At 35.3% G+C, this 25,450-nt stretch overlaps 1 protein-coding gene across 2 annotated transcripts in view; it reads right to left on the bottom strand.

Moving 5' to 3' along the window:
- Positions 1-25,450, bottom strand: part of Rdl (Resistant to dieldrin) — a 198,510-nt gene that overhangs the window by 86,975 nt on the left and 86,085 nt on the right. For both annotated transcript variants that reach the window (XM_089646115.1, XM_089646116.1), the window contains exons 2-3: positions 5,500-5,597; positions 3,800-3,867 (exon numbers count right to left, since the gene is read on the bottom strand). In XM_089646115.1, coding sequence (XP_089502241.1) covers positions 3,800-3,867; positions 5,500-5,597 — 166 coding nt within the window. The remainder of the gene's footprint in view (positions 1-3,799; positions 3,868-5,499; positions 5,598-25,450) is intronic.

The raw sequence follows: 25,450 nt of genomic DNA, 5'->3' as shown, positions 1-25,450 counted from the left end.
ATAGTTTGCCCACAAATATGAAAACGTTTCAAGAAAACTTCATTCCCAGATTACAAGCGTCTCTAAAAGTTTTCAAAATCTATTAAAAAATATCCATAGTTCTAAAATAGTATTGCTTTACGAATGACTACACATAAATAGGTTTACTGTTTACGGTTTTTGTTTGCTTTTAATGATGTTAGATACCTCTTTTATACACACATAACGTTTCTTACCTATATATTAATTAGGTTGGTAACGTGTAGATAAAGCCACGAATTAGGGAACGTATTTAACTTTTCGAATTAAGTAATTGGATAGGATTAACCAGGCATTATTATACAAGGTTTAACTTAAACAGATAGGATGGAATATTTCAAGACAGAGAAGGATGAAATTCGTTATATTGTAGACTACGAAGAAAATTTTTTTAGTTATAAAAACTTAGTTTATTTTAAGAGCAGTTCATTTATGGTGGATTTTAAAGATATTATTATTCTTAACACTATTGAATTTATTTCAATGTGTATGGAGTTATTAACAGAGCAGTTAGTTAGTTAGTTAGTTTCTCTCTGCTACGGCCATTTTTGGATCGGTTTGGTGGCGAAACCGTTTCTGCCAAAAATGAACTAGTGGATATACGTTACATAGTATTTTAATCATAATATTATCAAATTAGATGCTGAAAAGATGATGCAATATCAAAAAGCATTTTGTGTTGTTTTAAAGTAAAGCACATTCTTAAATGCGCTAAAGATTTAGACGCATCGAATGTTTTGTGTAAGTAATTTGAATATTTATATTGTTATACCACTTCAAACTGCGTGAATGATTCGAATATCATTATTTCACGGAATACATAATTCTAGATAGAAAAATAAAAAGGCATGGAAATTGTACTAAGTATAAAAGGATATGCACTTGGGATGAAAAAAAGGAACTACATGAAGCAACAAAAGTAAGCGAGGTAGAAACATTCATGCACTATCGCCTTGGTCGGTGTGAGCGTCCTTCCATACGTACGGCAATAGTGTCAACCGTGACACTTGACCAACTCCACAGAGGTAATATGGTGATAGCGGGTAAGGACAACAAGGACAGGTGACACGAGTTACAGAACTAGCGCTCGCGGCGAGGACCGTGCCCGGCCCTGTCACGCTGTCTGTGACTAGGGTTACGGCAGGTGACTCGAGCTCGCGGCCAAGCCCTCGCAGAGAGGACTGCGCTCGGTTCTAGCCACTCTGTTGGCTTCTGACCGTCATCTTGGACAGAAATAGATGGGTAGTTTGGTTGGTTGGGTGGGTGGAAGAGTACAACGATAGGTGACACGAGCTAGCAGCACAAGTGCTCGCAGCGAGGACTATGTGGTTGGCTCTAGTCACGCTAGTATGCAGGGTCAGTCAGTAACAAAGGGCAATTCACTTTACATGATGGCAGGCGGGCAATGGGTCACGTCCTGCTGTGACCTTCGTTTGACCTTGATTTGGTTTCCACTCGGGGTCCTTCACCGGTTCCCCTAAGCGGCACATACAGTCTCAAACACTTGGAACACCGGGGAGCTAGGCTCCGGTGATCTCTATCGCGATACTTGGATATCGTCTGCAGACGACTGAATACTAGGAATTAGCCTTCAGATAGCGTGAAAGACCGCGAGTGTACAACCAGTAACCAAGGGTCACTTGGTCCATAACATCGACATGTCCAACACAACATGACAACATTTATATCAAGACCGATTCAGTGTTCCAAGTCAATTTGGAACTGAACGTACAGCAAATACAAAACAATAATTATACAACCACAGCAAAACTACTAACAAAAATAGCTGGTTCGTTTGCCGGAAGAATGTTGAACTTTGCAGTTTTTACAGTTTGGGAAGAGTAACTGTGTTAACTGCATTACTATTGGAGAAAGCGTTTGAGATAGACTGTATGTATTTTTTTTTTGGATTAAAGAAAAGCCTTTTAAAAACAAGATCAAAATTCAACATTCGGTGACAAATGTGAACAGTTGTATTTTTGTAATTATTCCGGTGAGAAAAAAAACAGTTAATGAACACATAATATTTGATGGCCAGCTTTGGCATTGCATTTGACCGAAAAGATTTCGATGTAGAAATCTGATTTGGAAAATGATGTAAAGTAAGTTAGCCATTAGATATGAGTAGGTACGGTATGAATGCAATGTCAAAGCATTTAGTATATTTTGGGCCAAGAAAGACTGGCCATGCACACAGTCTGGTATTCAGGACTGCGATGAGGAACGATACATGGTTCCCTTCCTCCACTGCGACAGCATTCCTGAAAAGCCCTTCAACACGAAACTAAGAGAGGTTTCTCGACAAAGCGTCTAAAAATTCTAAATAGTTCTCCAGGAAAATGTGATTTCGTTTCTGAAATTTTGTCACGCAGGAGAATATTTAGTATTAATAGAATTTGTGAAACATAAAAGGGATTTGGAATAAAATCCATTTGACAGCCAACAACCACACGATGCCGAGAACGACAATGAGTTAAATAATAAATAAAATGAAGTAAAAACATAAAGCAGTGTGCAACCTGTTGCATGTATAGAACACTGATGCAGCGGAGGGCTCCTCCGAGGACGACATGGCAACGTAATATGACAACCATGCTACAACTTGCACTCTACGATAATCGGCGGATGAAGAACTTATTTAAATTGAAGATGAGTATTGAGAGTGAGTACCATAAGCACTTCGGACACCGAGCTGATAGAGAGCACATACATGGTGACACCCACTTCCACCGGAGGACCTGCAAAGCATAATCGTCTTCGTGTACATATCATGGGTGACCAGCTACATAGGGCCACTTTTAGGGCTACCCGACATTGTTCCGACGAATGAAAACCAAATCAAAGTAGTGACAGTGACGTTGCCCATCGCCTGCTCTGAGGATCCTGAAAAGTGAGCAGCGTCAGGAGACCGACAAGGCGAGACGCACAGAACCAGGACGAACATAAGGCAGTGTTCGGACGAGATCGGGAGGGGTGTATGGTGTGGATTCGCTCGCGTCGGAGCTCGCCCGCTACCGTGTCATGTCAGCAGGCGCATGCAACACTACTGCTCTACAGTGGGAGGCTGTGTGTCACACGCGCGGAAAGGGAAAGATGGCTGCGCGCTCGGCATGGCTGATTTTGTTTTCTGCCTTGGCAACGAGGTACATCCTGCTTTCCCTTTCCGTTATAAAACTTGTTTATTTCTTTGAGAAAGTGAGAATTGTGGTATGTAAAGAGGAGTTTTCTAAAGGGACACAAAAGAAATTCACCAAGAAAACACTGTATCCTTGTTAATATCGCGTCGTTTCATGCGTCTATGTACATGGCACGTGTGTTTTTTTTCAACTGAAGATGAGCTCATTATTTTTTTACTATTTGAATATTATGTAGTTGGGTTAATGAGTGGTGGATGTATGAGTGTAAGACAGCAAAGAAACTGTAAAGAACTGTAAATTGATGGTAAAAGTTGAAATTATTGTTTGAAACAGTATATTTTGACGATTTCTGTGTCCTTTAGTAAAATATTAAGCCAGTCAGGAATAATTGGGTTCCACTATAAGAAACGATTGATTTATACAACAATTATCTCACGTGGTCAACGTGTAAATGAGTAAAATGAACGTGTGTGTCTATGTATGTAGTAGGTGTGTTGTGTATGTTGTTAAACAAATTAATTTACTCGAACATTTACAAAACTCAAATACAAAATACGGGTAAGTAAGAAGCGGATGGTATATATTTTATAAACTTTTTAGGTCTATTATTGAATGGTGATGCACAGATTGTGTAGTGGCTGTACCATTTTGACTTCTGACAGCGAGCTGATTGATAGCACGTACATCGTGACCCCGACCTCCACCGGTGGACCTGCAAATCAACAAAGACCACACCTCAAGTCTGACCCTGAGCTCTTCGAGACGCAGATGGGAAACCCAGCCAGCAGGTGCTAGTCCCGCCCACAGTCAACATTAAGTTGTTGTTGCAACAACCCCTAACTCACGTCAGAATAAAGTAACCACGTCATGAAATAATGCTCCAATTCTCCCCCACGCAGCTCACGAGCTCGGCTGAGTTGTTATTATTTGATTTCTCTCCCCGACTGGCCTAGTGCACTTGGGCTTGCAGGTGCTTCCAGGATGTACCACGAGGGGTCGGGTCGGGTGATGGGGTGGCCGCGCAGGAAAATGTAGGTGAAAGCGTAAACTACTCCCCTATTTTTAGCGATCGCTTGAGCCGACAAATAAAAACTATAAAGTGGTGGCGTGTCTGACAGCACAACTTAGATTCCGATTAGTTGCTCGAGTTCCTTACTTTGGTAGCACTATGCAATACAATTGATGTGAATAAAAGAAGAAAGTGCCGATTGATGTGAATAACCTCTAGGTACATTTTGAAGTGTTTTTATTTATTGATTAATTTATATAGATTGATACAAATAAAACAATTAAAAGTTAAGCAAAGCTCCTAAATAATATTTGTGTACATTTTCCCCGCGGCCGTGATTTCGCAGTATTGGAGAAGTTCGCGAAGAATCGGCCCATTAATCTCTCCCCGCGTCAGCAGGTGGGAATGAGTTCCCTCCCGTCATATTACTGACCCGGGTCTGCTAGGTATTTTCCCGGAGCCTCCTATCCCCGAACGAAAGATAATTCCTGATAAACGAAAACATTCTGGCAGGAAGGAGCGAGACGGAGCAAGCGGGAACGGGATGACTACAAAGTTTGAGAGTAAGAGATACTGCTCTGTCTCTTTTTGCGTGAGAAATAGACCTAATCTACACGGTGACACGTGTTAGGGAAAGCAAACCGAGCTCCCGAGAAGAAAGGGGCAATGTGAACGAATAAAGCTCCGCTGAAAGTTGCGATCAGATGGTACCACTGCTACGAGATTCGGGTTGCTCGGCTCGTTTCTTGTCGCCGCGCGCATGTATAGGCCTAAATGACTCACGGATAAAAGAGAGAGTGTCTGACCCGGAGGCTGGGCGGTCGCTTAGCAACCTGACGTCAAACAATCGATCCGGGGAAGAGCGCAGCCTGCCTAACGCAGCCGGGAAATTTGGTTTTGCCAAACCTTTTCGGATCGGCTCTTGCCCCGAAAGTTGCGCACCCTGCGCCGCCATCCCACTATCCGCACGGCTCGCCGGCCTGGAGCGTGGCTTCTTCTGTGTGCTTTCCAGAGCCTCGGGGCCACCAGATGTACTTTATCATATTATTATATTGTATACGAGTATGTGCTCGCTCGCTTTTAATTGTCGTACATGACGGGGTACATTTGTAATCGAAGGAAACTTCGCACAAGCATTAGAAAAATTTTATAAACAAATTCAATTTCGACGGATTAAATAATTTATACGTTAAAATTCTGAAGAAAGTATTTGGTCCAAATGATCGTGCCATTTGAACGGTCAATTTTTACTTTTAAATTTCGTTCAAATTAAGAGATTCGTGACTTAATGAATAAAGTACATCAATAATTGTATTAAAATGTTTAACAACTCACCTCCATAGTTTGGTCTTACTCTTTTGTCATAACTGACGCTAAAAGAATCCAGTATAGCGGAAATGTTGACATCACCAAACATGCCGCCTCCGCCTGACCTGCAAAAACCAAAAAAAAACATCCATTAGTCAAAATACCAATATTATTCAAACAACCCAATAAATGGTGCAGATGAACTAAAAATCAAACCAAATCTTTTATTACATATAAAAACAAATAATGTATCCAGTAATAATTTTTCATCATGATAAGAAAAATTTCAATTGGTAGAACTACTAATTGTACTTTATCTTATTAAGTATTTTATAATCTTAATCTACTTATCTTTGGCTGAATCCACTATCCGTTATGGAATTACTTCTTGGGGATTTTCATATAAAACTAATACAAATTTTATCCAAAACATTACAAAATTCCAATTATAAATTGTTTTTATTTATTAATATTTACAGGTTTTCACAAATGTTCTCACTTGCATGAGTACAATCCAGTTATAAAAACTCAATTAATATACTGACACGTACACAAATTTGCAAAAAAACTCTGACAAGATAACTCAACACAAAGACACTTTAACACACCATAAATAAAGTCATTAAATAACTAAAGTGTAAACCAAACCTACATAACTTATTTAACGTAGTTTTTGTTTCATCACTTTATTCAGGTGACTTGAATTGTTATTATGTGGATTTTTTCGGATACTAGTCAGATGACCCAAATTGATGATTGTTAAATTCATTGAGGTAAAACATGCTATAATCTTTTAAACAATAGGAATTGGGAACATTTATTTCAATATTACTAAGACATAATGCAATATCAAGATGACTGCTTCATTGTTATTGATAATGAGTTATTTTATTTAAGGCGATGCCATACGTAGTAATGCAAAATCATGTGTTTTTGGTTTGAAAATTTGGTCGCCTAGAAATGTTTCAGATGCTTTAATTAAACACTGCGAGTAGAATACATCTTGGCCTTTGAAATAATCGAGTATTTTTTCAGATAAGTATTTTTATAAGCCCAGAAAAAAATAATATAAAGGCCTATGAAAACTGCTTTAAAGTTCAAAATCTCTTACTTACGAACCCATTTTCGGTTATGATTTTATTGTATAATGTGGCAAATTAAGTTATTTATAAAATTATCGAAAAAAATTAAATATTTATGCCTGAACATACAGAAAATAAAATAAAAGGCACTTTTTGGCCATGTTTTTTTCTTGCATAAATCAAAACAGGCGGGTGGTGTTAAGCGGGAATTAAAACCCTATCGCCATCTATCGCCAGGGTTGTTATTGATAGCGGCTCAATTTAAAATATTACACGACGTAGTGCTTCGCCTTAAGCATATTAGATCAATCAACCAAGTGTATAAATCTTAAATTATTAATCAATGAATGTACATGAATCCATAATGTGCAACGACGTAACATAAAAATAATAATATACAATTGACTAATTAATGTTTTATCTGCTAGTGGAATATTTGTATTCGATATAAAAGTAAATATAATGAAAATTATTAATACTGAAATTTCACATCTTCTTTTCCACCTTTATTTACGTGCGCCGTTCACTTACCCCGTAATGAAAAAACATCCCCGCTGTTATTTGGAAATATTAATATCCCACGCTCTGCTAAAAATACACGGCAACCTTTGCTCCTTAATTTGAAAAATATTGAGTCCTTGGGTGAAAAATGCTTTAATAATCACGTCCTTAAATCACGGCCGGCGAACCTCAGACTAATGGGCTGCAATTTGCAGCGAGAACTTACCTAAACCATCGTTCATGATTACCAGCATTTACTATACCTCAATAATAATTATTAAACTAGTACATATTTATCTCTTTTATTTTGATAAGTAGAATACTCAACATTATTTTCAAATTTCTTAATCACCAAATAAAAAATTATAATAATTTTTTTTTATAAATAATCGCATCCTCACATGAATTTTAATTATGTTTAATTTAATAGTAGAGTTATGAGGCGTAAGGCTTTCGACTAGCAAGCTGGAGGTTGTGGGTTCAAATGCCGGCGTGCTAAAGAAAATTTTATTATTTTTTTTAAATTATTGAAGACAATATTAGCGATATGAGTTATAAATATATATATTATCATAATAAATAAATTATGTACATTAATGTGACTTCCGTTATTAGAGTCTTTTGTCATCTTAAAACTCATTTAGGGACATCAAAAAAGCGAACAAGTTTATATACAGACAATTTCAATCATCTCCCAAGTTTTTAAAGGAATTAAAATTTTGTTAAAAGATCTAAAAATATAAAATAATATGGCATCTTATTTTATATCAGTTAAATTAATATTTTTAAGGAAACGATGATTTTACAAACTTAAATAAAAGCTTTGTCATACAAAAAACCCCAAGGAAAAAAGAGTAAGTCTCATGATGACCTTTCAAGTTTTGCTGAGACAATAAAACCGTATTTTATGCTTTCTAGCTTAAGTTATGTGCAGTCGAAAGTTTGTATGAATAGTTTTGGTGTCTTGTATTAGTCACTTGCAGGTTTACTTAAGGCCTGACAATGATGCAGGTTCCCCAACGGGTTGTTGGAATGGTGTAAATACTGTAAATCATAACGAGGGTGTTCTTGTGGCGTTTCTTGCCATTTCGTCTAACTAAACCAAATTAATCTAAATACTAAATCGATTAGCAGCCGGAGAGTTCAACATTAATTAATCAAAACGAATCTTATTATTGAGTGGGGAAACGTAACTACTAACTAACTTACTAACTAACCCCTGTCCCACTTCATGTAGGGGTAGGCGGAGTAATGGAATGCCACACACCTATGTTTAGTTCAAAAGCCTTCATCTAAATCATCTCTGATATTCTTAAGCATTTGTAACAAATTATCATTTCATGAAAATCTAGCTTTGATGCGACAGTTGACTTCTTTTTTCACCCTCATAAATGTATGTTCTGCAGACATTCCTTCCTTCGCTAAAGCTAAATTGTAATGGAAATCTAACTGGAAATTCTAATCAATGTATATTTTTAATTAAAAATTACAAAATCATTTTAGTATCACTTCATATTATATAAAAATGTCTGTAATATAAAGTAAGGCTCTTGTAATATGTAATGTTCTCAATGTTAAAACGGCGACAAACATTTTGTCAAAGAATAACCAGATGAGTACCAAATGTAATATTTCTCTTCAAGCTTCGTAATTCGGCCGAGAGTGGATTTATCCCCGATATTTTGTTCAGCGGAGGAGAGGGTTTTCTGAAAGCGAAAGAAAGAGGTTTGAGGAGGACTGTTTGTATGACAAAAAGTCTCTAACAATACCCACTGTGCGCCCTGAAAACAAAGACACCAAGTAAAAAAATAAACATTCAGATTATCGTTTTATTATTTATAGCTTTAGTGCCTGACTTTGCCTGTTGTTTCCTAATATATTACATCTATCAATACTTGATTACAGGTTTTCCAAGTTTTATAATTCATTAGTTTCATCTAGCAGCACAAAATATAGGTGTTTTTAAAGCTTCGCTTATGGTATTGTGATTCTAGAAGCAATTACAGTTACATTCAGAGATTATACCTTAATTTATGAAGATTTTGGTTGTCAAAATAATTATAACATAACTAATTAATATATAATATAAGGACACTTATAACATACATGAGAGTAGTTGTAATGAAATAGATTTTTTTATTTTTATTTTTTATTTTTATAGTGAATACCTCACAAGAGTCCCAACTGCTCTCGTCTGGAGCCAGTGAGACTATGGCATCCCCAATTGGGGGATGTTGTGAGGCTGAAGGTAAGTGGGGAAGGGAAAGAGGAAGGTGGGGAAGTACCTGGCTATTCAGATCTAGTCACTAAACACGGCTAAAGCCATTTGGAGCAACGTTTCAATTCTGAATGTTGGTCTTACACCAGGGCGACACTGGTAGTATCTTCCACTCTGGAACGTGCCGCAAATATACTATATATTATTTTAATTAATTAATTGTGAAATAACACAAATTAATCAAATAAAATTTATTTGCGCACGCCGGGTTCGAACCCGCGACCTTCGGAATGGCAGTCCAATGCGTTACCACTGGACTATGCCGGCCGTCAAAATGTAATTTTTTATCTGGCAGGTATATAAGTAGCGTAGGTAAATGTAATTTTTTATCTGGCAGGTATATAACAGCTTTTTGTGGAACGAATAGTGAAAATAAGTGAAACATTGTGAGAAACAATAGTTACAGTTGATATCCCTCAGTGAACAGTGCTTTGTTTGTGAATATAACATTATTTATGTATATTTGGTATATTGTCCCTTGGTGTGAAAGCCGATGAAAGGCTTACGTTCAAGAAGGCGAGCAAGTACAGTCATATATTGTTATGTTCCGTAATAAAGTTTTCCACGGAGAATACTATTTATGATCTAAGGCGGAATTCATACCATTATAGATGCAGTGAAATCATCTTTTGGCATTGAAAAAACACTTAAATCTTTAGTGACTGATGTAGATAATAACGCTCGGTGAATTTGATTGATGTTTTGTTCATTTATGTACCAAATGTCGTTGATGTGCATAATGGACAAATGGGGGTAAATTTATACCATTCAGAAGACATGGTGATCAGGAAGGGTATTTTTACAAAACTGACATAATCCACCTGAACGCTTTGATGGGATATCGAAAAAAACTTACACAAGAGTCAATATGTGATTTTACATATATTTCTAATATTCGATTTGAGTCATAAAATATAAACAAATATTAAAAATAAATAAGATATCAAATATATTTTATATTAGTTGCAGTTTTTATAATAGTTATATATTTTTTTTACCGTCCTCCTGACCTGTTCTGAGGCGGCCTGTGTTTTTTTAAACTTTTGTATTTAGTTAGACCTCGTCTTCATAATGTTTGTATGTTGAATATCACTTTGTTCTATCAGCCATGTTTTTATTTATGTTTTAAATATTTTCACTACCGTTATTTTTTGTTGGATTTGGTAGAGCATTGTATAATTTCTTAGCACAGAATTTTATATTTCTCTATCAGTACATTTTGGCTTATTGCTCGGGTTGAGTATTTATATTTAGCAGTGGAGTATTTAGATATATCTGAAATATAATATTTTTTGAATAAAATATTTGTAAATTGTAGACTTGGATGTTTGTAAATATTTCTTCTGTCAGATTTCTAACCGGAACTTTAAGAATTGTCTTAAGTACTCCTTTTTGGAATACTAAAGATTTACAATTTATGTTAGAAATAAGTCTATATGCAAATACAATCTTGGAGTAATCCTACGTTGCACCCAAATGTCTTGGAATAAGCTGATTTGAAACAATATATAACACGACTAACAGCACATTTCATACAAATCAACTAGGTGGGCATTTTGTAATGTGACCAAATGCTTTGTTTCTATTGGATGAAATGGAATATGCTTGTTTTTAGAGAAACATTGGATGGAATAAGACGAGTTTGCAAGAAACAATAATTTTTAAGTTATTTTTCTATGAGAATAAGAAGTTTTTAGGACAGCGTAATCTAAAAATATATTTAGAAAAATATTGCATTTACAGGTCTATTCGATGAAAATTGGAATAAGTCAGTTTTACAAAAACAACCTGCCTATAATTAATTCAACGTTTATTTGCCAATGAATGAAATTAAAAATTCCAGCCATTTTAATTTTTTTGTTTGTTTTGAACCTTTGCCTTCTATCTTAAATATCAATTTTTTTTACAGGTTGGTTTTAGGTTGGATTTCATGGTTAAAATAATTTTTCAAGTTTGCATTTTTCAAAGCCAGCCAAACCGATCTAAATCTGACTGGGTACGCGTGACGTCATACGTACCTCTATTTTGTCTATTAAAGGTAAGGTCAATCCCACACGGGTCAGAATGAAATCAAAATATAAATTATCAATGCACGCGGCCGGCCAACAACAGGGCGTTTAAGTTTCTTATGGTTTTAATCATTTTTAAATTACGATTTATTAATTCTTCGTGTAATTTTTGAATGACGTGAACACATATTTCCTACGCCATTAGGATTTTTCACTGAATTTCCTTATGTTTTTATAATGGAGTTAAATAATATACTTCTTATTAATTAGTCTTCTGCCGCACAGCCTTAGAAATGGCTCTACCTTATGGGCCACTTCTGTTTCTGTTCATCAAACAAAATTTGATGATGTTGATTTCCAACAGTGATCGTCTAAGTAGTAGAGATAATGACATTCATCTGCTATATTTTTTGTGCTTCTAAATGTCTCACTAGTTATCACCGTTAGTGCGCCGGGTCGCTTTAGTGGTTTGCCTCACAGCGCGGTGCTCTGCTAAAGGAAGTGCTACGGTTCACAATTTCTAAGCACCACTGGCGACTTGCCTCTAAGATGTTTCCTATTTAGCCCAGTCATTATTGTCACGTGCTGTGAGTCAAATTGCGCTGGCAAACACAGAACTCATTACCTCGTAATTTTGCATTTGAAATTCAAATATAAATGTTTTGAATATGAATATTTTAAACTAACTGAAATCTTTTTGTGATAATGTTAGACATTTGTGATGAGGTTAAAAAAAATAAACCAGCTTAAAATTAATAGTTGTATTGAAACACGACAATAACACACACTGATTTCCCTAGCACATAAACTCTAATGGACCATTCTGTTTTACTTTACTTAGCTTTGTAAACAAAACATGTTCGTGTCTGTTGATAAACACTTTTTGCGTGTCAAAACATTTGGGGAAAAAATTTATAAAAGACGAAAAATGTGTGTTTATTATTATTTCCCAATATGATAAGGAAATGTTAATTAATTTTACTCATACAGCCAGAAACAACATAATTTCCATGAATAAAATAAATGAACTGCAGTTTTAAAGGCGTGCAGCTAGCAGTTGAATTTACCCAAGTAGGTAAACAACATAATTTAAACGAATAAAATATATAAACTGCAGTTTTACAGGCTGGCAGTTGAATTTACCTGAGTTGGTAACGGAGTACTTTTTTAATAAAGATTTTATTCAATTATTGCAAGAACCAACCTTGAAGTAAACTTAAAATATACCAGCTACTACCGAATTTGTTATCGTGGGAAGAATTTATTCTCTCAATAATTAAATGTCAATTCATTTTTATAAAAATATACCATTAAAGAAAGTCTACTTAATTTAGGAATAAATTTAATCAAAATTCATTTATTTAGAATGTTAATGAAGAAGACTGAACTTAAAGAGACACGACATCTCTGGACTTGCCTACCACCCAGAAACCCAAATACTTTAACCGCCATACTTGGACAACCGCACAATTAAGAATAATGAAACGGAGATGTAAAATAATAGTTTTTCGTTTTGTTATCATTAGTTCTTCCGCCATAATACGGGCACTAGCCTAACTTTGTGAGTCTTTTTTATATATTATGTATAAATTACAGTCTACGAAGAGAATTTATTTTTGTAGAGTCACATGGGTTAACCCTACACGGTGGGAAAATGTACGCAGCGATGTTTCCGCCAAATAAATGTATGATTCACCTGTGATTATTCCTCAATTCTGTAGCGTTGAATGCTACATACGAGTATAAGCAGAACAAAATTTCCCAGCGCTCAACTGCGCGGTACGCCGCTTGTTCCTTTCCCGTAATTCGTAGCTCGTTTCGCGAATATTTTATCCTGTTTATACGCACCCTTAGGTAGCCTTTAATCTAGGTGTGAGTAAAGTGAGTCCTACGTAAAAGATAAAAGTTGACAGGTAAATTACTCTTGTATTATTTATTTGTCGCACCTCTGTTACCAATGGGTGTTATTGTATAACCAATTGTTTCAGAACGTTGTGGGCCTTGAAAGTTTTTAGTGAAATAGGCTATTCTTGTATGGATAACAAACATCTGTTTTTTTTTAAGTAAATTTTATTTTTTATGCTTGGAAAATTGAGCGGAAGTTAGAGTACGTAGTTTTGTGGGTGCGTACACTTACCCTTATAAATATAATGTTTTAATACATACACATATTTCATCTCGTGTTTGGTTCTTGTAGTGAAATATTTTCCGAGTAAGGAAGCTTCCGAATAAGTCATTTTGCATCCAAGTTCAGATTGAAAGCAAGATTGAGTGCAAACACTTACACTACACGGAGAAAACTTACTGATATGGATAATTTATTAAAAATCTGGTCAAATTATTAATTAATTTGTATTAAAGTTATTATTGCTCTTCCATTAACCAAATTATTTAATTTATTGCTATCGAGGTTTGCAGAACCCCATTATTTTTTTTTATGCATGCAATAATATTATTATTCAGTTTACAAACAAATTGGTTCTGCTGTGTAATTATTATTACCGGTGACAGCTGTTTTTCATTTTGAAGGCTTTATCAAACTTAATGACTTCAGAAGGCAACACAGCTGTCACGGGTAATAACAATTATATTACAGAACTTGTATGCAAATACATATTTTTATAAATTAAATAATAATATTGTTGAATAGATATAAAAGTTAAATTAAAATTGCTTATTTGCTAAGATTTATATTTACAATGATTTTGGTTGTTTTTAATGGCGTCACAGTAATATTACTTTCAAACATTTGTATGAAATATAATGTATTTATTTGTAGTTACCTATGCACCTATATAAAAACAAACAATTCAAAATATTGTTTTGCATTGTTGATTTATGATTTATGGCTTATCCACGAAAACAAGCGATTCTTTTTACAAAAGGTACGCAAATAAATTACAATTTAAGCAAAATAACAATGTACAATAAGGGCTTTTCATTTGGGGAATATTAATATATTTCAAAAGTAGTGCCACTTACGAACGAAATAATTGACTGTATGATGAACTTATATTAAATATTCAGAAAACTGTAAAGTTGCTTTGGCTATCGATTTCAACTTTGTCATTGACTATTTTACACGAGTAAAAGTATCGACCTTATTGTTTTTAAAAGTAATTCCCGACCACAGCAACACTTACAATTTGCGAGGCGGGTTTGTATTCCGCAGCCCCGGGAAACATTTATTGGATAACCAAAACCTATGGCGATTTGCTACTGTCGGTGATTTAGCAAGAGTTTATCAGGTGAGGTGTGTTCAGGCGCCAGATCGGTAGAGGCTGGTTTGGGAATACTATTTGATCTCTCCAACTGGTTCTGCGACCAATCGCCTTGCGCTGCAGCGTGTGATGTTTTGGACACTCACATAAAATAAACGAAACGAACGTGCTCAAAAAAAAAATTTTGTTTAGACAACGACGGGAGATTTATTGACAGACAGGCCTTAAGTGAACACATTCCACAGGAAGGGATAAAATACAGGCAGTCAGTTCTTGAACGTGGGTACGTTGGGAGCTCCAAGAAATGAATTCAAATCAGAAGTGTTGTGTGAAATTGCAGTTGATTAGTGAATTCAAATAGTGTTAGAAAGCTTTGTTGTATATTGAATTAAAGTGAAATATTATTGAACTAGTGTTTGTGTGAAGTGAAAGTGGTTCGACTCAGTGGGAAAAACAATTAATAATAATGACAATAATAATAATTGGATAATTTGTAGAGCGCCGTTTTGTAAAAACCCACCTCAGGGGCGCCAGGTGTTGTGCAATCGCGATTGTGTTATAAAGTTGTGTTGATTTAAACGTGATTTCGTATACAGTTCGAACTAGATTGCTTGTCTTAAAAACATGAAAATAATAAAAATAATGATTGCGTTTTTAAAATAGAGTGAATGTACTTAAAGGCAGGAAGTGTTTAATCGGGCTAAGTTATTGATTTGGCGAGATGGCATTCTATCCACGGAGACCGAAAACCAGAGAATCAAATAGATTATTAACTGTGGGTTCGAATCCTAACAGATTAGGGAGGTACAATTTTATTTACAGGAATATTTAATTACCCTTTTATTAGCGTAGGGAGGAGGTCGAAAATTAAAGTGATTTAGCTATATAGTGTAACCAGGTAAGTTTCACACGAGGATTTGGAGGTGACTAACAGGGTGAGTTTTTTTATATTATTTATTAAATTTCAGAGGACCCTTTTAATAATAGGATACAACCGAGGTACAGGAACCGAGTTTGCAACGCCTGCAACCCAAATAATCTTCCCATAAGAAGGGATACGCTAGACGCATTGTCAATCAGCTGTGAGCGAGAGACGAGTCAACGACCTTTTCATATATAGGACAAGACGCAGGTACAGTCAGTCAAAGGGGGAAGTTTTGCTAGCGTATGCCGTCCCGAATTGAAAGCGATCGGATGCAACCAGACGGAACAAAATGAAAACTTTTCTTCTGTTATTTGACTTTCTAATTTAATACTTTTCATCTATTATTTGACTTTCTAAGTTACGAATTGGGATGCACAAAAACAAATCTAAAGTCGAAAGAGGGAGATGGTAATCTCCGAAATAAAACTACCAACCGAACAACTTTTCTCAACAGGTACCTTTCGAGAGGTAGGCAGCCTCTTTAAATTAAATGCAAAAATCAAACCAATTATCCGTTTATACCTACCTGAGAGGATAGGTATTCAGTAGGAGTTACCCATACCTAATACACGAGGATGCTAGTAACCTCATAAAATAAATACTGAAACCAAATATTAAAATACATACAGTCCTCATCCCAAATTTGGCATATCGAGTAGACCTTACATATATCTCACATGATAATTGGCTGAATGAGTAGGCACACAACCTATCGTTAATAAGCAGGCAGAATGTCGACAAGATCGTCGTGTGTTATCTATGTATTGACCTAGAAAGGGATGTAAATCCCCGACGGCGTGGGAGTTACAACGTTTTCTGGAGGTGGCACGTAACTTAGGACCTTGCGTGTCACATTTTCGCGACTAGATTCGTGACAAGGGATGTCATGGTTTTCCCCTTCTACACTCAGTAAAGTAGATTTTCCTGGAGGTGTTTGAGATTGGGGCAATCCTGAAATTGGTGATGAGACCTGGTTTTCTTTATTCTGGCGTGAAGGTTGCCGATTTGGAACAAGGGGAGACCCGGCCGGTTGTGATATCCAGACACGCAGATATCGATCGCCTTGCTCAAATTATCATCCATCAGTTTTGTTTGGTAAGAGGAGGAGTCAATCTTAGCTTGAAAAAAATTCATTTCCTTTCCTCTCCTTCCCCTCCCAAAATATATACATGGATGGCGCCGACAACTAACACCATAAACTTATCGTATGTATATCACATATATAAAATCTAACACTTTATTATATTCACATTACCCTACGATAGGTAGAATCGAGTAGCTAGTGGGGGGGGAGCAGGCGACTTAGAAGATAAGGTTTATAAAATGGTTTTAAAACACAGCGGTAATGGATTCAACTCACTCTATCTCAAAAGAACCAAGGGATACCACACATACATAAATAACTAGGTTTCTAAACCGAGAAACAAAAACCCAACACAACGTTCGGTGAAGCCTTTTTATACTGAACCGTCACGTGAAATGAGTACGTTCAAGGTCATACGTCACGTAGACAAACTAGGATGTACACACTTGAAGGGGTGTGTAATAAAGAAAATAAGGCAGGGAGGACCTTCCTACCCCGGATATATATATAACCAAAGCCTTATGGAAAAGTCACCTACGGGACTGAAGGAAAAGTTTGAAGTAAAAAGGGCAGATCATTACAAGCGGGGGGATACATTTATACGTTGCTCGTGGACAAACTGATCCCTAGATTCCTACCTACTCCTCATACCTTTATCTTTCCCAGAATTTCCTCTCCTTAAGACCCTCCACATAGCATCCCAAAGATGACATAGGCCTGGAGGGAAATTATTATTGTATAAATTTCTCCTACAACCATCATTATATGAATAATAATATTACTTTTACGATGATGGAGGACTTACCTATCAGAGTATTAATACCACGACGCCCGTGTGGTATTGTGATTTCCCAATTCCTCGTGTATGTGCATAATATAAAACAAAATTTCATTGACATTTTAGTAATAACCTAAAGAAATATCGATATGAAGTGTTGTGTACGATCAATTATTAATATGAGAATATAGAATGTATCGGGAGCATCTCCTATCCTCTTCCTATATTGCTCTTCCTTTCCCCTTCCTTTCCCCTTCCTTTAACTCAAAATTAATTTTAAGATAATAATACTTAATTTCCAATGAACTTTAGCATAAGAAACTTCTGTGGCTTGACTTCAGTTAACTTGAATATTTTGTAAAAGCTATTTGTTTCTTACAAATAAATGATAATTTGAAGCATTGAACCATAACCGATCAAATTTCACAACCAAGGAAAGTTTTTATATTTAGAATAAACGTTTATTTGCTCTAAACGACAATTACGCGACGAGATAATAGTAATATTAACCCTTTCAATACCAAAGTTCTAACCGAAGAACATGAAGAAAAAAATAATGTGTCTAGATTTTGTGAAACAATTCGCACCGTATTTTGCGTATCCCTTGAGAAGGATATTCCTAATGGTGTCTGTTTTTTCTGCTAGGTTGCAATATTTATTCCTACAACAAATACCGTCAACATCAATTATTATTTTTATATTTATTAATGCTACACTCTAAATTAATAAATTTTTAAATTGGACAATTGTCTGTGGGATAGGATTTTTTCTTGCTAATAAAAATTAACTCTTCGTGTCCTAAAACTTATAAAAACAAATTAAAATAAAATCTTAATCAGTAAACAAAACAAAAAAAATATACACCATAATTTTTCAAATAATTATTAAAGTTGTTATCAACCATAAAATATGGTCTATATTTGGAAACAAAAGTGCGGTACTGAAAAGGTTAAACGAATCCTTGTGAAGCGATGTTGAAGAACGTTATTTTAATTAAATATTTAGGTTAAAGGAAGCTCTGAAGAAAGAATGAAGAAGGAAGAGTGGGAAAACTTGAAAGTGTCTGATATGATCCGGGTCGAAGAACGCTTAGATCTTTATGCAAAGGTAAAAGTTGGAAGTGTCGATAATTTTTGGCAACCATTTTTTTTATATCTTAAAAAGTGAACGAGATAATTACTTCCTGTTCATTGTTCGGAGCGACGTCTGCGCGCCGTCTGGGCCTCCCCAATTATAGCAGGGAAACGGGGAGACTGTCGGCTGGAAGGTTGGGGACTGTGTTGTTGGGTGCCGGGGTGATAGGATCAGAGCTTGAAGCGAGAGCCCTCGCAGGACGAGAGCGCACTCTGCCGCCCCTACACCCACACCCCGGGAGTGGAGGGCCCTCCGGCGCCAACCGACCCAATACTTTCTGGCAATCAAACATCGCAGCACTTATATTCTTCACGTCTCCTCTTTACAGGTAAAGGATAAAAAGCTAAAAAATTTAATTTTTTCATATTATTTCATTTGTTCATACTACACACAATGTATCTAACAATTAGTAGACTAGACTGTGCCTCCAAACGAATTGTTTGCCCAGTACTAACTGAAGCCACCGAGTAGAAAGGCTTAGACGTGCAACCATTCTTTTCAAAGATCAGTCCCATCGTTCGATCCCTTCCCACGTTTTTTTAAAAAATGGTGAACACAATCAGTGAATCATTTATAACATATTTTTGATTTAGCGGTACAGCTTGGAATATTATAAAAAATCATCTAATGTTTTGTGTAATGCATATAAAATGGTTCCATGACAATTCAACACAATGACAATTCAATACACCTTTAAAAAGTGATACAAATCCATTTAAAGTAATGAAATTACAAAAAGGTAAATAGATACATTCAAAACCTATTTAACCTAGTTTTTGATTCATAACTTTATGTCGCCTTTTAAAGGTGTGTTGAGTTGTCATTTGGATTAGTTATTCGGTCATGAAAAGTGATGAATCAAAATCTAGGTTAAATACGTTTCGTTGGTAACTATTTAACCTGTTTGTAATTTCATTACTTTAAATGGATTTGAATCACCTTTTAACGGTGTGTTGAGTTGTCATTTGGATTAGTTATCCAGTCACCAATGCGTACATAGAATCTACTTAAGTATCGATAATATCAAACAGAGATACCGAGACAAGCACTTCAAGACACAGACCGCCTCCATATCTACCTTGGCAAATTTGAATGTAAATACATCTTCCATACTTCATAAAGGTCATATTATATAGTACTGATATAGGTACTCGTAGTTGGTAATCATTTCACGTTGAACATTTATGTAGTTTCCCCCTACACAGCAGATTGATTCGAGCTGAACGAATATATTTATTCGGTTGTATTTATGAAGGCAATGAAAATGCCAATAATAAATGTCACTTCCCATGGTGGTTGCGTGGATTTAACGTAAAATGTTTTTCAATGCCGGAGGTTGAAGTTAATTGACGTTATCGACATTTTATCACATTTCATTGAAATTTTATATTTGCTACAAAAAACTAACGAAAATAAAACACATTGTTAAATAAACACGACTTGGACTCGAAAAATGAACAAACATATTTGTTTTATGATGCCATGATAATTACTTCAAAAATATAATAAAAAGTCGTTATGTGATTTGTTGAAATATTTTATGGTATTTGATGGCAAAAATCGTAATTTGGTTAGTACCTATTGGAGGCCAACAGCAAGAGATCGGTAGGATTGAATGCGTCTTCTAGAAACCTGAGACTCTCCATGGCTTGTAATGTTAATAATGCATCATTGTAACGAAAATGACTGTGTAATCGTTTAAATACATCTCTGATTACGTTAAAACGGGAACATTGGGAAAAAAATTACCCAGATTTTCTGGTAGCACTCCCATTTCCCCATGAATGTTCCGCCGTTTAAGAAAACGAGTAACTGCTTCCGCAATTACGCAGCGCCCTCCGCTAAATCTACAGCTTCCTTCCCCCCCTTCATTGCTGCGCCCCACCCGGCCAGCGAGTATCGTTAGGGACGCGACGGACACGCGGGGACCACGTAACAGATTGAAGTGTCGCAGGTAGTGCGGCGTCGCCCTTAGGATCCTTGATGAAATTCCTTTCTTACTACATTCGAGTATATGAAGACGATACCTATGATAATAAAATGATAATAAAATGTTAACTGATTTACAATCACACCCTGTATTTGTGGGCTAAACAATCAAATACAGCATTCTACAAAAAAGATTTTGGGAGATTTTTAAATTTTAATTGAATATATTAATCTTCATTGTTGTTATTATTTAAATTTAAATTTGCGAATCTTTTTCGCGGTTTTATTTCGATTACTGTATAATAATGACTAGCCATTTAATAAATAAAGATTCGAAATTTTAAAATTGGAAATTCATATGTCATACGGCATATATTCTGGTCTAGTAATGTGTAATTACTATCACCCAAGAAATTCTAAAAATATAGTACTATAGGATTCATATGTTTTATACTGATTTATAAATGTGGAAATTCCAACTATACAATTGTAAATATTCTCCAAAATGCCCTGGAAAGAATCTCAGACTTGTGATGTCGATGTAAAGAAACCATTCATCTATTCTGAATGCAATTACTAATGTTATCCAAATTGACCCTGGTAATAAATTACATCTTTGCGATTCTTTCAAGGATAAAGAATCGCAAAGTCCTGTCACTTCGAATGCAATCAACAATGTACTCAAAATTGGTTTTGACAGCATCACCATTCCACTGTAAGAATATTATGTACTAAATACACAATTTGGCTGTCCTGAAACGGGAATCCTTCCCAGTTGGACAGACGAACGTTCATTTTGTTTTGTATTGTTTGTAATTTATATATATATAATAAATAAATAAACTGAAGTGTATGTGTTGTGTGCACTTATTCGGATTTATTTAGAAACTATTTTAAGATTCGATCATCTGTTAATTTTCGAAAAAGGGTATGTAAAAAACCTTTAAAATATTTTAAGTTAAGTTAAGTTTTGGTAATTGCATTATTTTTTCCAAATTATCTTTTATTATTGTCATCAGACTAAAAGAGAGATAAATGAAAGAAACTTATGTTACTATCCACATTAACCTACTTACTGAACGCGTAATATAACATGCGAAAACCATGTACCTAAATTTACCATGCATTTACCATGGCTCAAGGCCTAGAGCGATGAAAGCTAATTAAGGGTAATAGATATTTTAATGAAAAAATAAAGGAAAATATAAAATGTTAACAGACGCTTTCTGAAGAGCTCAGAAAGAAAGTACTCGAAAATACTAACGGTATTGAATACAGCTTAAGTGAAAGGGTAAGAATACAAGCGTGGGAAAATAAGGCTCCAATCACAAGGTCGCGTGCAGCCCAGCCTCTGTAATCCACTATCGAGTTCGACCACCCCTGCAAGGTAGTACCTAAGTTACTATGGTAACCTTCCCGCGAACTGCAGTAGGCATAATCTATTTCAGGATATTGAGAGTGAATTCTGAAGCCACGGCAGGAAGTGGGGGAAAGTGATCGTGGACGAGAATAGAACCGGAAGGACGTCACATAACCCGTGGCAGGCTGCGCATTCAGGCTATAGTGAGTACCAACAAGCTGGAAACAGAATAAATATAATATATAAATAGATTTAAGTAGATAAATTCGGTTCATTTTGTTGGTTTTTTCGGTTGCAGTAGAATCTTTATTAGGAATGATGTGATGCTATTGACAGGCTGGTGTCTTTGTTGATGGCTTATCCTAACCTAACTTTTTTTTGCCAGTGGTAATGTTAACTGTAAGACCTAGTACTTGTTCGTATTTCTGTTGATTATCAGATGCGGTACTTGCTCATATTAATGGTGATTGTAAGAAACATTTTAAACCCATCCTGTGACGCGTTTTTAACCCTGCTAATGTTGATTGTAAGGTGTGGTGCATGCTTGTTCTAATGTTGATTGTAAGAAATATTTTGAACCCATTCTAGATCCTGCTGATGTTGATTGTTAGCTTTTCTAATAACCGCTGCATGTTGATTCCGAGATATGGTGCTAACTCGTGGTTTCACTGTATGATCTGGCAAACCAAAATACCCATGCTAACGTTGATTATAAAACGCAATATAATTAGCCCATTGTAATATGGATTTTATTTGTTTAAAGATGGTTTTAAAGGGAGATATGTACCTAAATACGAATGTTAGAGAGAGCGCGCTAATATTAAAAATAACGATAATAATTAAGCGAAAATATTTAATAAAACACGACTCTTTTGAAATAGAGCAACGATCTGTAGAAAAATGCTTTAGTTGCATTTAAATATACTCTGCGAATTTGAGGGAATTTTATATAATTAACGTTTCGGCATAACAAATGAATGGATATTATCTTCAAAAATAACTTTTTTTTGAAAATTAAAAACTTAAAGAGTTAACTAGAAACTTGTCATAAATCGGTAGAAAATGGGTATGCGAGGGCGGTTCTAAAGGGAACTAATATTGTTATTAAGACGCGGTACTAACCCCGGCTAATGTTGACTGCACGCCGTGAATTCAGCAAATACTAATGCCATATTTTCTCTATATGGAATGTGTGGGACTGCACTAAGCTCCCCACATACCGGAATAAACACTTTATTATTATTATTATTACAAATACTATACGTAAATAATATGCTCAATCCAATAGTTAAGCATTGTTGTGCTTGATATTTTACGCTTAGAATTGTTGAACTCGCTGTCGTAAAGTGCTAGAATACCGTAAATAGAGCTGACCCAGTTTTCGCCATCGCTACCGATCCTTCCAATTTTTATATGATAATAAGATGTGTATGTATATAACGAACACCATAACATCCATTTGGTTGAATAATAATACACGTCACGGGGAAGAATCGTACTTCAAACATCCTTTTGGTGGGCGTCTTGGTTAAGCGACGTCGAAATACTTCGCTCGAGAACGAGAATGTCAATAATAGCTATAAGCGATGGGATAGTATACTCGCTAAAATATTTTTCCTCACTGCTTAAAGAATGTCTTGATACTTCATGAGTCGGTACTATTACGTCGAAGAAGTTTACTACAGGCACTAAGGGGGAGGAATTTCATCACGTGAATTGTTACAGCTCAAGGCTTCATGTTTTTGTACAGGCAGGAAATTCTATTTTGTTGAATGTGAATTTCATATTTCGTTTTGCTCAAAGGAGCAGTTTTGCTTTATTATTCGAGCATATCTCTGTTGAAGTAATGAATGGGGTATTTGGTTTCAGCGTATAAATTAAGAACAGAGTTGATTTCAAGTATTGGCCATGCTAGTTCCTCTCCTTTGTGTAACGAAATAAAATCGTTTTAAAAAGACACAGTTGAATGACTTGCGCACACTTAGGATTTGCGCACACATAGTATTGAAAGATTAAAATAATTTTTTTAACTAATTTAGAACATCCGCCCGCTGTCCCCTCCTACCCCGCGATTGAGCGATGTTTATTTATTCCGTTTAAATTTTGACGTTAATATTTTTACTGATTTTTCTTCAGTTCCCAACAAAAAAAAAATAATTAAATTCACTTGTAGTTCTGTAAACAATTTACCTCGCCTACAAAAAAAAATATTTTAATTTTCCCTTAATTAAAAAATCAAATCTAAAATTTATTCTGAAATAATAAGATCTGTAAGTTGATACTTAAATACCTACCTACTTAATTAAAACCCATGTATTTCATGAAACATTTAAAAAAAACATAATTAGGAATTATACAAATTGTCAAAAGAAACGCCACTATCTCAATTTGTAATTATTAACATAATTATTTCTTAATTTTTCTTCAGGCTGGTAGGTACCGTGATATTGATAAATGCAAATGAGCAAATAGAAATAAAAATTGTAATTTCTAATTTGAAAAAAAAGTAATTTCTGGACCATTAAAATGACCGCCATCTCGAACCGTAAACGGTACGAAAATTTACCGACGGGTTAAAACAGGACTTCGCTAGGTTCAGTCAATTATTTTTGGATCCAACCATATACAAACAAGGGTTCCTTTTAACCTGTGGGTATTGTTTAATTTTATTGGTGGAATTTTTTTTTTCACATTGTTGTATTTTTTTTTTCAATTTGAATACATTATGTAAATGGCAACAAAGTGAACAAAAAATTTCGGACTTTTTATGCGATGAAAAGGAATGTTTTAATGTAACAGATCGATGATGATTAAATACAAGCATTTCACAAATACTATATTTTACTACGACAAGTTCCATTGAAGACCTTCACACAAACTCCCTTTCATCCATATGTGCGATCGTGAATGAAATTCTTCTCAATGTCAAAGCTGAATTTTCAGATCATTAGAATAAATCACCTTCGCAACGATTTCCAAATACCAAGGTCGTGATTTTCTTAATGGCTCCTACGAGCGTATTTGGGGAGCGAATGTCATTACCTCGCGTGAAACTGCGCAAATATAATTTAATCTGAAAATGAAACGTGTGTCGTTTGGGGTTATGTAAAAGAGGCAAAAAAGATAAAAACAAACACGCTGCTTGGGAATCCTTTTCACTTATGGCGGGAATTTATTTTTAATACTGGTTAGGTCCCCACCGCCCACCAACCCCAGCCCTCTGCCCACGTCTCCTCGCTTTTACAAACCAAATGCTCAAATATTTAAACCCGACTCAATGTCTCTCCAATAGAGGAATCTTTTCTAAAGCATTGTTTGTTCTATAATTGCTCCATTATTCTTTTATATTTTATTTTGCGCGCTCTAACCAAATCGTAGAAAGGAAGTTTCCAAGTATTCGAAAGTGGAGATTGATTGATGAATTTGCGGAATAATCACATTATAAACGTAATTATTCTGTAGCTGGTCAGTAATGACTTGGTGAAATAAGAATTTTACCCTCGTCACGGAATTGAGAAGCTTAAAAATAGCTGTTTTCGAAAGTTTAAATATTCTCGAAAGTTCTTCACAATTGATCTTTTGAGATTTGTTAATTATCTCCATAGACTGTAGTGTCTTCTGATTTACATACAAAAATCATAGTAAAATACACTTTTCAAGTACAAAAGATCATTATT

The sequence above is a fragment of the Hesperophylax consimilis genome, chromosome 23, assembly GCF_061612785.1.
Source record: "Hesperophylax consimilis isolate HC1 chromosome 23, BYU_Hcon_1.0, whole genome shotgun sequence".
In the NCBI taxonomy this organism is placed as follows: domain Eukaryota; kingdom Metazoa; phylum Arthropoda; class Insecta; order Trichoptera; family Limnephilidae; genus Hesperophylax; species Hesperophylax consimilis.
The sequence above is the reverse complement of the archived record's forward strand: the minus strand, read 5'-3'. Positions and strand labels throughout refer to the sequence as shown.